General features: G+C 38.4%; 2 gene segments (V, D, J or C); both read right to left on the reverse strand.

Moving 5' to 3' along the window:
* Positions 1–1,362: 1,362 nt before the first annotated feature.
* Positions 1,363–2,106, reverse strand: LOC119040884 (T cell receptor alpha variable 14/delta variable 4-like). The segment is given in 2 exon segments: positions 1,363–1,783; positions 1,965–2,106. Coding segments are annotated over 2 exon segments (369 nt in total).
* Positions 2,107–11,710: 9,604 nt separating this feature from the next.
* On the reverse strand, positions 11,711–12,376 carry LOC119040872 (T cell receptor alpha variable 13-1-like). The segment is given in 2 exon segments: positions 11,711–12,113; positions 12,276–12,376. Coding segments are annotated over 2 exon segments (423 nt in total).
* Positions 12,377–16,309: the final 3,933 nt, after the last annotated feature.

A 16,309-nucleotide genomic window follows, 5' to 3' on the forward strand; every position in this document is an offset into this window, starting at 1 on the left:
CTATCCACTGTCTATGCTACTTATTTTCTGTACCTTCTCCCCCCTTCTCCTTCTCCCACTCCCCTGTTGCTAACCCTCCATGAGATCTTCATTTCTATGGTTCAATCCTAATGTAGCTGTCCTCTTAGTTTGCTTTTGTTTTAGGTGTGCTTGTTGATAACTGTGAGTTTGCTGTCCTTTCACTGTTCATCTTTTTTATCTTCTTTTTCTTAGATAAGTCCCTTTAACATTTCATATAATAAGGGATTGGTGATGATGAACTCCTTGAATTTGGTCTTATCTGAGAAGCACTTTATCTGTCCTTCCATTATAAATGAAAACTTTGCTGGATAGAGTAATATTGGTTGTAGGTCTTTTTTATTGTTGTTCTAGTACAGTTTTCCCCATCTTCACTCCACCATGCCTCTCTGCAACACCCATCCCCACTCCCACTCTTGAACCTACACCCTTCAGCTTTGTCTATGTGTCCTTTATGTGCCGAGTGCAGTGTGTTCCCCTTTTTTCCCTATTATTCCTCTCCCCTCTCCTGTCTGGTTACTGTCAGTTTGTTCTTTATTTCAATATCTCTGTTTATATTTTGCTTGCTTGTTTGTTTTGTTGATTTAGGGTCCACTTATAAGCCAGATCTTATGGTATTTGTCTTCCACTATGTGGCTTACTTCACTTAGCATTAATGCTCTCCAGTCCCATCCATGCTGTCAGGAAGGGTAGGAGCTCCTCTTTCTTTCTGTTGTGTAGTATTCCACTGTGTAAAATGTACCATGGTTAAATGTACCTTGATGTTTTGATCCATTTACTGATGGGCACTTAAGTTTCTTCCAACACTTGGCTTTTGTAAATTGTGCTTCTATGAACATTGGGGTACATAGGTTCTTTTGAATTAGTGTTTCAGGGTCTTTAGGATATTGTCCCAGCAGTGGTATTGCTAGGTCAAATGACAATTCCATTTTTAGTTCTCTGAGGAAATTCCAAACTCTTTTCCACACTGGCTGCACCAGATTGCATTCCCACCAACAGTGCACTAGGGTTCCCTTTCTCCACAACTTTGCCGGTACTTGTTTGTTGATTTGTTTATGATGGCCATTCTCACCAGTATGAAGTGGTATCTCAATGTGGTTTTAATTTGCATCTATCTGATGGCTAGTGAGCATCAGAGCATCCTTTCATATGCCTCTGGGCCCTCCGTATGTCTTCATTACAGATATTGTGGCTGTTATTTAATTTCAATAAACATTTTCAACCCAAGTGTTTAAGGATACAGGTGTGTTTTATGAATGATAATGCTACACATGATCTGTGGACCTAGAGAAGGATTTTCATAGAGTGTTTTCCCTCAAACGCTACCTACACCTGTGCTACCACAGCCCTGGCTGCTTCCTGACTGTGTTAACAATTCCCAGTCATGGTCCCTACAGCAGGTGGATGCATCAAGCAGAGCCCTGAGGTTTTGGTTCACCTCCTTCCTACACTCCTCTCACTGTGGGCTCACTCAGAGCACAGAAATACACTGCAGAGTCCTCCAGCTGTGAAGGTGAGATGACAAGGTTGATGGAACGGTTTGCTTTCTGAAAATTCAGTGAGTAGCGACCTTCTGTGGCATTTTTCTGGTTATAGGAGTCCTGACGAATAAGGAAAATCATCTCCCCACTGCTCAGCTGCTTGTACCAGAAGAGGTAGTAAGTTGTATCCCTGGTGTCATATGTGCAGTCCAGGGTCACAGCCTCCTTCTCCTGCACTGACATTGCTGGTTGGTCTTGACTTATCTTCTGGGCAGTACTGGATCCTGAAGGGAAAAATAATCACAAGGTTTGGGCACATGTGGTGAGGGACAAAAAAATTCTTTTTCACATCCTGCTACATCTCCTTCCAAGGGAACTTATAAAACAGTTCCCTTGTTTTATAAGTGCCTGGACCCTCAGCCCTTATGCCTCAGAGGAGACCCATTCCCACTGGGGCATGCCTACCTAGCCACATTGAAGCCAGGACCACCTTCAGAAGGTTGGAGAACAACATCTTTGCTTTCTTCCACCACTGGGTAATAAATATCTTCTTGTGCTTCTTCAGCTTCAGGACCCTGCAAAGTGAGGTGACTCTGACAGGAAGAGAAGAAATGCTGGGCTGTGCGCTGCTGCTGCCCCAGAACAGGAAACAGGGTTTCCTGGTGCAGCCAGTTGCTGCGGGTCATGTCAGCCTTCTCTGTGTACCAGCTGAGAGTCTCGCCCAACCCAAACTTCCTTTTGCATTCATCAACTTTTAAATAATAAAAATTACATCTGAAAATAAACACAGTACAGTTTTGAGTTGAAAAGAACACTAATGATTCAACAAACTGCTATGTTCATTCATTGCATCTGTGATGGAAATGGCTATTGGTACTTACTTAAAATATTTCATGTGATAGATTATGGAAACAACATAAGATGTAATAATCATGTATCCTCACACCTATATATGCTGTTGTTTCACCTCAGATGAAATAAATCACTTTATAAACAGAAGGCAATGCTGTCTGAGCTAATTTCTGTAGCTCTTTTAATCTATATAGTTATAGCAATATTCCTTCTTACTATCACTGCCTGTTCTGTTGCCTATCTGGGGCCAAAAGCAGGAAAATCTAAGCATTCTTTGCTGAGTTTAGAATGAAGCCCTTCAGGTATGAAGTTCTGTCACAGAGATCCCCTTCTCTTCTCTATTTAAATTTAACAGCTCACTCTGTTCAAAAAGGCCAGAGTGGACACTGGAGTTTAGTCATTAGGTTATTAATTCTTTAAATTTATATTTTTCCCATTATATCAATTGTGACCCTAATAGAACCATAGTAAGTTTTTATATTCTGTATTCCCAGTTCTGAAGGGAATTGGTGACCCTATACACTTCCACAAGACAACTGATCATAAGATCATTGATTATAATAAAACTCTCTCTGTGTATGCATATTAATTATGGCCATCCCTGGAGATATTACTCAACTATATGGCAAACAACACAGGTCAATTTCCTATCATTGCCTGTCTCTTGATACAATAGCCAAAGGTATTCTCCTTGTCTCAAAATAACCATAACCTCAGCTAAATTGGTTTATGTATCTTCAGATCTTGCATCAAAATCTCCATTGAATTTGATTGTACCATGTACAGTGCAAACTGTCCTGCTCTTTGTTATACACTATAACTCTGTGAAAACACCCAACATTGGAGGAGAAGGGTGGGTAGAGATGGAAGAGAGCATAAGGGGGACAGATGCTAATGGAAAAAGTGCAATAAAAAAAAAGATTAGTGGATCTACGCATGTACTGATACGCCAAGGATTTGGAGAAAGTAGCCCAGGAGTTCCAGCCATGATGGAGACATAGGTAGAAATGCTTCATTTCTTTGCACAAACAAGAGAAGGACAACAACAAATTTAAAAACAAAAAACCACCAGAGCTGCCAGATATTCAAATTTTATAGAAGCCCAACAACCAAGGAGTTAAAGAAACATTTGTCCAGACTGGTAGGAGGGGCTGAGGTGGAGAGAAAACATTGCCAAGGAGGTGGCTGGTGGACCAGTTGGTCCCACATTTGTGGGCTGATAAGCTGGGAAGAACCACTGGGAAGAGAGGCAGACAGCAGAACCCAGGGTTTTAGTGTGGGAAACTAGTGGCTAAAAACCTCTGGATGTGAAAATCTGCAGGAGTTGTGGCAGTGGAAGAAACTGTTAGGATCATGGGAGAGTCCATGGGAGAGGCCCACAGGATCCTAGAATGTACACAAACCCACTGATCTGTGAATCAACATCTGAAAGGCCACAATCCACTTGTGGGAGGTGCGGGAAGTGACAGAAAGTAGGGCTAGAGCAGAGCCAGCAAGAGGCATCTTTCGTCTCTGACCCCTCCCCCACAGACAGTGCCACGACACAGCAAAGAAGGTTGCCTCGCCCTGGTGAACACTTAAGCCTCCAGGCCTTACAACATAACAGGTGCGCCAAGACAAAGAAATATGGCCCAAATGAAAGAACAAACCAAAACTCCAGGAAAAGAACTAAGCAATGGGGAGATAGCCAAACTATCTGTGTTCAAAATACAGTAATCAGAATGCTCACAGAAATTATTGAGCTCAGTTGCAGAAATGAAGAAAGAAATGAAGGCTACACAAAGTGAAATAAAGGAAAATATACAGAGAACAAAAAGTGAAGGAAAGGAAACTGAGACTCAAACCAAAGATTTGAAACAAAATGAAGAAATAAACATTCAACCATGACAGAATGAAGAAACAAGAATTCAAAAAATGAGGAGAGGGTGAGAAAGCTCTGGGACAACTGTAAACACTCCAACATCCAAATCATAGAGGTGTCAGAAGAAGAGGAAGAACAAGAAATGGAAAACTTATTTGAAAAAATAATAAAGGAAAACTTCCCTAGTCTGGCAAAGGAAATAAAATTCCAGGGAGTCCAGGAAGTCCAGAGTGTCTCAGAGAAACTGGATTCAAGCAGGGATACACCAAAACCCATTGTAATTACATTAGCCAAGATTAAAATGAAGGAGAGAATCCTAGAAGCAGCAAGAGGTAAGGGAATAGTCACCTACAAAAGACTTCCCATCAGACTGTCAGTTGATTTCTCAAAAGAGACCTTACAGGCAAGAAGGGGATAGAAAGAAGTATTCCAAGTCATGAAATCCAAATACCTACATCCAAGATTACTCCATCCAGCAAAGCTTTCATTTAGAATGGAAGGGCAGATAAAGTGCTTCTCAGATAACATCAACTTCAAGAAGTTCATCATCACCAAGCCCTTATTATATGAAATGTTAAAGGGACTTATCTAAGAAAAAGAAGATAAAAAAGATAAACAGTGAAAGGCCAGCAAACTCACAGTTATTAAGAACCACACCTAAAACAAAAACAAACTAAAAGGACAGCTAGATCAGGAGCAGAACCATAGAAATGAAGATCACATGGAGGGTTAGCAACAGTGGAGTGGGAGGAGAAAGGGGGAGAAGGTACAGAAAATAAGTAGCATAGACAGTAGGTAGAAAATAGATAGGGTGCAAGAATATAATGGGAAATATAGAATCTAAAGAACTTGAGACACATGGTCATAAACTAAAGGAGAGGGATGGTAGGGGTGGGGGTACAGGGTGGAGGGGAATGAAGGGGGAAATGGGACAACCGTAATGGTATAATCAAAATATTAAAAAGAAAAAAGATCATTTCAACTTCTGGCATCTACAACCATGACAGAAAAAAAATCTGTTGTTTTAAGCCACCAAGTTTGTGGTGAATTTTCCAGAGGCATCAGGAAACAAAAATACACAGACCAATGAAGTTTTAAAGTGTGAATGTGCCTTAATATGAAGTAAGTATACACTGACTCTGCACACTCAGGCTAGAGTGTTGTTTTCTTCCATCGAATAAATTCTCACCCAAGTATGATAAAGCAGTTAAGTGCACAGTAATCACACCCTCTCTCTCCTACTTGGTTTTGAGAAGAATAAACCAATAAAATATAAGCCATGCTTCCTTCTCACTCTGTTATCAGACTTGGAGGAAGAGGATCAAACGAGTCAATTTGCTTTTACTCAACAGGAGCCAGTGGTTATAGAGAGGGGAATAATGAAAGCCTTTGAGAAAGAATACTGACCATTCTTTAGATGTTTTAAATCTAATTTAATCTAGTGACCTTCCCTGTAAGTACAAGAGTTAGCTAATAACCCACAACCATAACTCAGCCAAGAGGAATCCTCTCACCAGTTGCCAATTATGTCCATCCTTAAAAAGAATATGAGAGATCTTGAAAATAACCTACCCTTGTGGGATTGGTGGGGTGGGGTGGGGTGGGGGGAAATGCAGACAACTGTAATTGAACAACAATAAAGTAATTTTTTTTAAACAGGAAAATGACCTACCCTTGATCAGTGGTGAGAGAACTAGAGGATTAATTATTTATGCAAAGGTTTCTTTCATTGATTTATATGCAATGCTAGAAGAATTGCCTGTTTTAAAAGAAATGTGGAAATAATGTTTAATTCAGTCAAAACATAAAGATGAGGCAAGAAAATTTGTAACGAGCTATCTCTGAAATAAACCTTAATCCAAATGCCTTATATAATCCACTAATAAGACTTGAGAAGGGCACAACAAAAAATTTCTCACATGCCCCAGAAAGAATAATTTCAAATATAAATATAACAAATGAAAGTTAAACATCTAGGAATAAATTTAGTTATCATTAAAAAATGGAGCTTTACTGAGAATGACATAAATAAAAAGAAATATTTCTTGTTTTGGAAGCATGTTGGTGCATTTATTTACATTTAATAATAATTGATACATACTCATGTGTGAATTGACATCTGAATTCCACGTTTGTGAGCTTTAAAAGGTTTTTTTGTTTGTTTGTTTTTTTAACAATAGACCACCTTTTGGTTTATTTTATTTTATTTTAATTGTTGTTCAAGTACAGTTTGGTGAAAAACAAATACCATATGATCTCACCTTTAACAGGAACCTAAACAACAAAACAAATAAGCAAAATATAACCAAAGACACTGAAATAGAGAACAGGCTGACAGTGACCAGAAGGGAGAGGGGAGGGAATTTCAGGGGAAAAAGGGAAGGGTTTGAAGGAACTAGTATAAAGGACACATGGACAAAAACTAGGGGGAATGGAAATGGGAAGAAGAGGGGAGGGCTAGAGGATGGGCTGGGATGGGAGTAAAAGAGAGAAAAGGAAATATTTCTTTAATAAATAAATATACATTCTCAGGAGTTTGTTCTTCGCAAGACAATTTATAAATGTAAGTGCATCTCAAAAGCTTACAATTTTGATTATATGTAACAAAATTTGCCTTTTTCCTTCTTTCTTAATCAAACATCTAATGACTATCAACTATGTAAAAAAGTTTGTGCTAAGTAGGAATGATTTACAGGGATGTCAAACTCATTTTCACTGGGGACCACATCAGGCTGGTGGTTGCCTTCAAAGGGTTGAATGTAACTTTAGGACTGTATAAATGTAACTACTCCTTAACTAGGGGCAAGGATCTCGGTAGCCTGGTATAAAAAAGGTGCCAGGCCAGATAAAACAAGGTGGAGGGCCAGATTCAGCCCACAGGCCTTGTGTTTGCCACCTGTGGATCATAAAACACAACTTTATCTTCTAAATTCTGAGAGTAAAAAAAATTTTAGTATTCATTTTTTAACACTATGGTATAAGAAATTTTATGTAACAAATAATTAAAAGAATTAAAAACATTTTATAGATACAGAATTAGTACTACCCATATATACTATGCATCCATTTTTCCCTCAAAAATTTGGACAAAAGCCCTGGCTGGTGTAGCTCAGTGGATTGAGAGCGGACCTGCGAATCAAAGGATCACGGTTCAATTCCCAGTCAGGGCACATGCCTGGGTTGCAGGCCAGTTCCCATCAGGGGACACATGAGAAGCAACCATACATTGATATTTCTCTCCTTCCCTTCCCCTGTAAAGATAAATAAATAAAATCTTTTAAAAATTTTTGGACAAAAAAGTGCTCATTGTACATGGCAAAATACAATAAAATGCAGGTATTAGAGGAGAAAACAAATTTGGGAACACAATATTAAGTTCGAATATCAGAATCTTAATTACACTATAATTTAATGAAGATGGTACACCAAATATTAGCAATAAATTATCAAAATGCAGAATTATTGATTTTAAATATTTATATTTTACATATTTTCTATATTTAGCATGTAATGTTTTATAGTCTGCAAAAAATAACATGCAATTTTTGAAACCCAAGAGTTAAAATCTCATCTGTATTTAGGCATGTAATATTGTTACTTAGGATTTGTTTATATGAGAGAATCTGAATAACAAATATAAAGTCTTCTTTAAAGCCTAAATTTCAAAATAAAACATCACTAACTTCCTTTAAGAATCTGTTAAGGTTGTTGTAGAAAGAGTGCACCAACCACAATAAACAGTATTTCATGAACAAACTAAATCAGCATCACGACTGCTCCTGGCTTCAAGTTCAAGACGCTGGATTAGAAAGATCCTGAGCTCACCTTCCCTTATTGACATCAAGACTACAGCTATATAGGGAACAGATATCTCTGAGAATGTCCTGAAGACTAGCAGGACAGATTTTCTACATTGCAAATATAAAGAAAAAGCCACACTGAGATTCAATCTAGTCAGGACCCACCCTACCCCCTACTCCTTGTGCAATGACCTACAAGTGGAAGGGATATGACAACCATGGTGTTACTCCTGAAGAGCAAGGAGTGAGTCTGAGCCCCAGCCTAGAGGAATCTGCACCATGAAGAGGAGCCTCTATAACATCTGGCTTTGAAAATCAGTAAGACTTATGTCTGGGAGGGCCAAAGGGTTGTAGGAAACAAAGGTTACACTCTTTCTGAGTTCCAATGCAGAGTTAGCAATTTGAAAACACCTCAGTCATATGTGAAGGTGATACATTGACTAATTTTAAGGCATGTGCTGGAAGGGCAGGGATCTGTTGGAACTTTATCCAGGGACATAATTATGGGTTGGCACCATTTTCCCCTTTCTTCACTCTCCTTCCACCTAGCTGGTCTAAGACTGGTAGGCACCATTTCTGACATTCTCCTTTAACCTTGCTAATGCTGTTCACTTCACCATGGCATTTTCCTGAGGATCCACCCAGGCTGGCACCCCTCCAAAGCAGCTATTGCCCTGAAAGAGTCACTGGGTGGCCTCAGTTAACACCAATACACTGTCAAGGCCAGGCCTCATAGCCAGCCTCATCAGAGGCCTATCCTACATGCCAGTGGACTATCAGCAAATGTAGTCCACCAGCCAGTCACACAGGGGGCTGTCCTGCACACCAGAGTCCCTGTAACAATTGTGGCCAGCTTCACAGACATCCAGGCCAGGGTCCAGCTTCATCTGCCAGTGCATCCTTAGCACAAGAGAAGCTTACACTAGTTCACACAGGAACACATCTGGAACACCTTGCTCTAGTGACAAGGGGAGAATTACACCACTGGACACAAAAATTACACTTTCTAAATAATGCCACATTTTCTGAACAAAGAAAAAAAAAACAAGACAAAACCCCAGAAAAAGAATTACCAAATGGAAGTAAGCCATCTACTAGATAAAGTGTTCAAAGTAATAGTCATAAAAATGCTCACCAAACTCTGCAGAAAAGTGGCTAAATTCAGTGAGAACTTTAATGAAGAAATAAAAAAATTTTTAAAGAACCTATCAGAACTAAGGAATACAGCAAGTGAAATGAAAAATACACTAATGAGAATTAACAGCAAATAAGGTGACAGAGAAGAATAGCTCAATGATCAGGAAGACAAAATATTAGAAAGTACCCAATTGGAAGAACAAAAGAAAAAAGAAATTAAAATAATTAGGATAGTATAAGGGACAACAACAAGTGTATGAGCATTTGTATCATAAGGGTCCCAGAAGGAGAAGAGAGAAAGAGAGAAAAGGATGAAAAAACTGTTTGAACAAATAATGGCTGAAAACTTCCCTAACCTGGTGAAAGAAACAGATATCTAAGTCCAGGAAGCACAAAGAGCCCAAACAAGATGAACCCAGAGACTCACATCAAAACACACTATAATTAAAATGTCAAAAGACAAAGAGAGAATCTTAAAACCAAAAAGAGAAAAATGAGTCATTACAAAGAAACCCTCCTAAGACTATTAAGCTGATTTTTCAGCAGAAACTATGCAGACCAGAAGAAATTTGCACAACATATTTAACACGAAGTAGGAAAAAACCTTCACCCCAAAATACTCTATCCATCAAGGTTATCATTCAGAACTGAAGGAGAGATAGAGTTCCTCAGACAAGTAAAAGCTAAAGAAGGTCATCATCACTAAACTGTCATTACAAGAAACGTTAAAGGGAATTCCTTAAGCAGAAAAGAAAAAAACAAAGCTAGAAATTGACATGAACAGTGGTGAGAGGATTGTCTGAGGGATTGGGGGTTACTGGGTGGAGGGGGCAAAGGGGGAAAATTGGGACAACTGTAATAGTATAATCAATAAAATATAATTTTTAAAGAAAATATACAAAAGGAAAAATATCACTAGTAAAGACCGACATATAGTAGAGGTAGTAGACCAACCTCTTATAAAACTAATATGAAAACTATAAAATGCCAACAAATATGTACCTATCAATAATTATGTTAAATGTAAATAAACTAAATGTTCCATTAAAAACACAGGGTGGATGAACAAATGAAAAAAACTCCACACATATGCTGCCTATATGAGACTCACTTTAAATCAAAAGACATAGACTGACTGAGAGTGAATGGACAGAAGAAGCTTTCCCATGCAAAAAAGAAATGCAAAGAAAGCTGGTGTAGCAATACTTAGACAAATCAGACTTTTAAAACAAAGACTCTAACAAGATTCAAGGGTATGACATGATGATGGAGTCAATCCAAAAAGCGGATATAACACTTGTAAACACCTATACACCCATGATAGGCTCAACTAAATATATACAGCAAATAGTAACAGACATAAAGGGAGAGATTGATGCTAATACAGTGATTAAACACCTCACTTACATCAATGGGTAGATTGTCCAGACAAAATCAACAAGGAAACATTGTCCTTATGTGACACATAGGGCTAGATGCACTTAACAGACATGTACAAAACATTTCAACCAAAAGCATTGGTTGAATACATATTCCTTTTAGGCACACATAACATTCACCAGGGTAGATAACATGTTAGGTCACAAAACAAGTCTATAAATTCAAGAAATCATATCAAGCATCTTCGAACAAAATGGCATGAAACTAGAAATCAATTATAATAGGAAACTTGGAAAAAAACACGCGTGGAAGCTGAACAACATGCTACCAAACAACCAATATGTCAACAAAGAAATCAAAGAGGAAATAAAAAATCTCTTGACACAAATGAAAATGGAAACAATGTTACATAATCTATGGTACAAAGCAAAAGTTGTACTGAGGAAGAAGTTTATAGCAACACAGGCATACCTCGGGAAATAAGAAAAATCTCAAATAATCTAACCTTACACATGAAAGAACTAGAAAAATAAAAATAAATAAAGCCCAAGTTAGTAGAAGGAAGAAAATTATAAAGACCAGAGCAGAAGTAAATGAAATTGAAGTTGGAGACCACACACTAACTAATTTAAAACTATACTAGAAAGATATAGTAATAAAAACAATACAGTAATGATAAAAACTGATAAGAAAAAGAAAACAGATCAGTGGAACAGGAGAGCCCAGAAATGAACTCATGCTAATATAATCAATTAAACTTGTGACAAAGGAGGCAAGAATATACAATGGGGAAAAGTCTTCAATAAATTATCTTGAAAAACTTGAATGGAAAAAAGTTGAAAGGGATTAAAAGGTACAAACTTATAACATAAATAAGTTATGAGGATGTAATGTACAGCATAGGGAATATAATCAATAATATTGCAGTAATTTTGTACAGTGACAAATGGTTAGTTATTAGACTTCTGATGGTGATCACTTTGTAAGGTATATAAATCTCAAATCACTATGTTGTATACCTGAAATTAATATAATATTCTATTTCAACTATAATGTAAAAGAGCTTTATATTGCAGAAGAAGAAGAAACTGTCATCTAACAAAATGTTCTAACACCTTCTTGGTCATCTTAAAAATAATCTTCTTATTACATGTTTTTAACATAGAACATATTAGTTTCCACTTGCAGACAAACGATTTCACAAGTGCTATTTTTGAATGTCTGTCCCAAAGGAGAGGGAGCTGCTCCACTCACAGGTTTGTGTACAGGTTGTACGTGCTAAGAAGCAATGTGCACTCGCTGCACAGAAGTAGACAGCTGAGTCGCCAGGTTGGGTGGCTGCGATGTGCAGGGAGAAATGTCTGGCCATCTTATTCAATGAAACAGTGAGTCTTTCATGCTGCTTTTCATTCTCATTTGAACGAATGTGTATAATGAACTGGGGACCTTTTCCAGCTTCTTGCTTATACCACGGAAAGTAGTCTGAAGCACTGTCTGAATAAGAACAGGTGATGACAGATGTGTTTCCCTCCTGGACACTCAGGGTAGAAGGATGCTGATCCACTTGCTCTCCTTGACTGAACCCTATGCAAAAAAAAAAGTGAGAGAAAGATTTGCCAGATTATTACAGTGCAGAATTTACTTCTCCTTTTCAATAGTAGCTAGAGGAAACCTGAATAAAGTCAATCTCTTCCTTGACTTCTAAGAAATATTCACTAATGTAGTCTCCCAGTTTCCTCAACTCACAGTTTAGCTGCAGCCAAAAGCATATAAATATAGCTCCAGTAGACATCTTCGCTGTTCTTCCTAATTAAGATCAGTTATAGATTTGCAGTCTCCAGCCAACAGAGCTACTTCTGTTATCAGGCTATCCCTTCTTTTCTCTAACAGTCATAGTGATTTCTCACACTGTCTATCCAGCCAATAAGAAAAAGACTGTGCTTCTGCCATAGCCTATTCATTTAGAATCCACTAAAATGAACCCTCTGTATGTTCCGCATGAGCAGAGTTGCACTACCATCTTGTGGTCACATCTCTAACTGCTGAACTTGCTGGTTAAATGTTCACTTACCCTGTGCCTGTGTAGCACTCAGATGTGTGAAGGCATTAATAGGCAAACAAGTTGGGCCTTAAGTGAGAGACTGCATGCACAATAAGAATGTAAAGATCAAGATTTATAACTCTGGGTCAACATTACTGGGTCATTAAGTTGGAATGAGGTAGACACTGTTTGTGTTTATTCATCAGTGGCCTGGGTTTACATGTTCGAAATCAGGAAAGCACCAAGATTCACTCTCTTGGGCAAAGAAAATATAAAACATTCCTTTTCAGCTAAAGCTACCATCCTCATTTGTCTATTAGGAAGGAAAACTCTTTCTAAAAGAAACATGTAAATCAATTACCAAAATAAAAGAGAAATCATTCAATATTTTGAATAGCTATTATCTCAGGCTCTGCTTCTCTAAGCTAGTCTTGCCCATGACCTTGCTATTCCCAATGAACTGACAGCACCAACAGTCAAAATGTGGAAACTTCTTTCAGTACAGGTTTCTGTTATAAAAGGTAAAGAACTGATGCTCAATGATAAAGGAGCAAACAGTGAAAACTTCCATGAAATGGAAAACAGTTTGACCCACATTATCATTAGAAATCTGGTTGATTTGTCATTAGAAACCCGGTGTGCTTTAAGAAATCTATTCCTGTTGCTATGTGAATTATGTGCATCGAAATATTGAAAGATTATAAATTCTCAAATAACATCAGGCTGCAGACTCAGAAAATGTAACTATATATATTCTAAGTATAAGGACTGATTCATATCTTTATTGAAATTTCCTTTAAAGAATAAGCCAACTTTCCTGGCATGTATTCCTGTTTCCCTGGCCATTGCTAGATCAGATTCCATAATCTATCATTTTTCTCCCAAACTCCGCAACAGTGTTTTCCAAAAACATGATAAAATTGTCACTTCTATACATTTCCAAAATGATCTCCCTCTGTCAACAACTCTTTTTCATCTCTTATAATAACATGGTATTTTGCAACTACCTTTGTGAAAAAAATCTAGGCCCCTGGCTGGGGGACTCAGTCAGTTGGACAGTCACGTGTACACCAAAACTTTGCAGAATAAAAGATTTTATATTGTTTAAGCCGCCCAGTCTATGGCATTTTGTTATCACAGCCTTAAAAAATTAATGCAAGGGTGAATTTTAATTTTACCTTTTATACTCATGTTTTAGTGCACTTACCCACTAAACACTAGGATACAATGTACAAGGAAGAGTTCCCTACTCTCACTTCAGAGTCGAAGCCAATTCTTGGGGACAAGACACAGTTGTGTCTTCCTGAATGGCAGAGACACCACCAGTGAAACAGGCTGGAAATCCACCGCCTAGAACTTGCCAGTGTGGGACTTCAGAATGAGCCACCCAAAGTATGCCTCAGTAGTATGCAGATTGCTTTGAGTTCAAGGCAATTTTAGCTTCAGACTCATTAGAAACTTCTGCCCCTCTCTTTAACTACCTAGAAGAACTTGAACTAGGGCCCTTGCCCATAAAGAGAGATTAGCAGAGATAATATCTTTTGACCTATGTATAGAACAGGGCAAACTGCTACTTACTGAATAGAAGTTTGCTCTATTTGTCATCTCAACGGCACTCTGAAACCCCCAAGTCATTGTATCTCGCCCCCAGCTCAGATGTCTTACAGGTTCATGTTTCCTTTCTGTCTCTGAACCTCTCCTGCACATGGGGGTCTCTGACTCTCATGTGTGCAGGGTTTCCATACATATGTATGTATTCAATTTGGTCCTTTTGTCTTGCTAATCTGTCTCATGTCTATTTGATATTAGAACAGCTAGGTAAAGGGGTGTCCAAACTTTTCACATCTGGGCCACACATTAAATACACAAACACTAGTGAAAACTGATGAACAAGAAAAAGGTTTTAAGTAAATTTGTGATTTTGTGTTGGGCCACATTCATAGCCATCCTGGGCTGCATGCAGCCTGTGGGCCATGGGTTGGACACCCCTGAAAGGGTAGAGATAAGTCTGATCCTCTTCTACACCACACAACCATTCTCTGTGGTGCTGGAAAAAGATGTCGACAAGCTAAGTATCTCACTGGAGACACTCTTTCACAAACCACCTAAACATGGGAACACTGGTGGAAGCAGCTGTACTCTGGGTGCTGCTGGCCACTTCGCTGCAGGAACATGGTGCAGGTGCCCTGCTCACAGGAGAAGGCTCCCTCACTGCAGGACCCTGCCAAGAGGATAAACAGAAACCAGGTGGAGGGGGTAGGGGAGGGTTAACCCTTTCACTCTATACTCTCTACTCACAAAGTTTAACATTGTGCTACTGGCCCAAAAAAAAAAAAAAAAAAACTTGAAGGGTCCATGTCTATTGTCATAAAACAAACAAATGATGAATTCAAGCTAAGAATCAATAAATTAATCCACATGTTTGACTAGTCAGCTTCTATATATACAACCTTCTGCACACATTTGAAATACATATGAATACAGCTACCCTTCTTATTAAAACCAGAAAAGCCAGCATTCATGTTGCTCGTCACTAACAGAACCAATAAGCAGAGAAAAAAACTGAATCTGTATGGGAGCTTTTGTCAGACAGCCAGTAATCTGAGCAGGTTAAGTATCCTTGAAAACCATCATAAAATCTCTTTTCAAGCCAACTTTTTTATAAGGAGAAGAAAGGGTGGGTAAGTGTTTGGGAAAAGATTAATTGCATAAAAGTAGCATTCTGTAGCAATTTTCTAGTACTTCTTTATCAGTTGATCAACAATTCTTTATCTGTATCAAGGGCATTCCCTCCCTGAACACAACGGCTCAGATACTGGCTCAGTAGCTTGCAGACACCCTGGGGTACAAAGATTGAATTGCTTGTGGACCTCCTGGAGTCATGTGGTCATGCATTCCAGTTCCAGGAATAACAACTTTCCGCATGCATTAGTCACTTAAGCCTATCACCTAAGGCTAAAATCTTTAACTGGAGTTCCCCTATTATTACCCCCACTTAGTTTTTAATTATCTTTTTTCTATCAGATTAGTTTACAAACTAAAACAACATAAGATACATTAGTGGTGGTATTGCAATTTATCTAAAACAGTTTTAGTACAGTTTAAATAAGTTGCACATCTTCCAGCTGAGGCAACTTTAGCCTTTTAAAGAAAACATTTCCTTATTCTTTACAAAATACCATAGGTCCCCAATGGTCTTTCCAGAGGAGTACAAACACCTACAAGACATAAAATAAGTTGACATAGGTTCCAGTCCACTTTTCTTCTAGTTGGCTTTCTGGGGATCCTGTCTTCCCAGTCTTGAGTAGCACCTTGTCTCCAGGCTCAAAGGAATGTATCGAACCTATAGGGGAGAGGTCTCTAATACAGCTCAGTTCATTAGTCACAGCAAAGATTTGACTTAAATACTGTACATAGTTTTTCACTTCACTTCTTAATCTGCATACAGATATACCATCCCAATCATATTCTGAAATGGTCACCCATACACAATTTCATAAGGACTCAATTCAATCCCATTTCAAAGGGCCGCCCTTTCCTGAGCAGGGCAAAGCGGAGATGAGTTTCCACTTTGGAAACTCACTTGGAGATGAGTTTCCTGACACAATTTAGCTACATTTTTCTTCAAGGTGTGATTCATCTTCTCTACCTTTCCAGAAGCCTGAAGTTTCCATGCTGTATGGAGTCTCCACTTGATTCCTAAAAATTTACTGACCTTCTGTGTAATTTCTGAAACAAA

Source organism: Artibeus jamaicensis, unplaced genomic scaffold, assembly GCF_021234435.1.
Source record: "Artibeus jamaicensis isolate MK-2021 breed Jamaican fruit bat unplaced genomic scaffold, CSHL_Jam_final scaffold_3047, whole genome shotgun sequence".
In the NCBI taxonomy this organism is placed as follows: domain Eukaryota; kingdom Metazoa; phylum Chordata; class Mammalia; order Chiroptera; family Phyllostomidae; genus Artibeus; species Artibeus jamaicensis.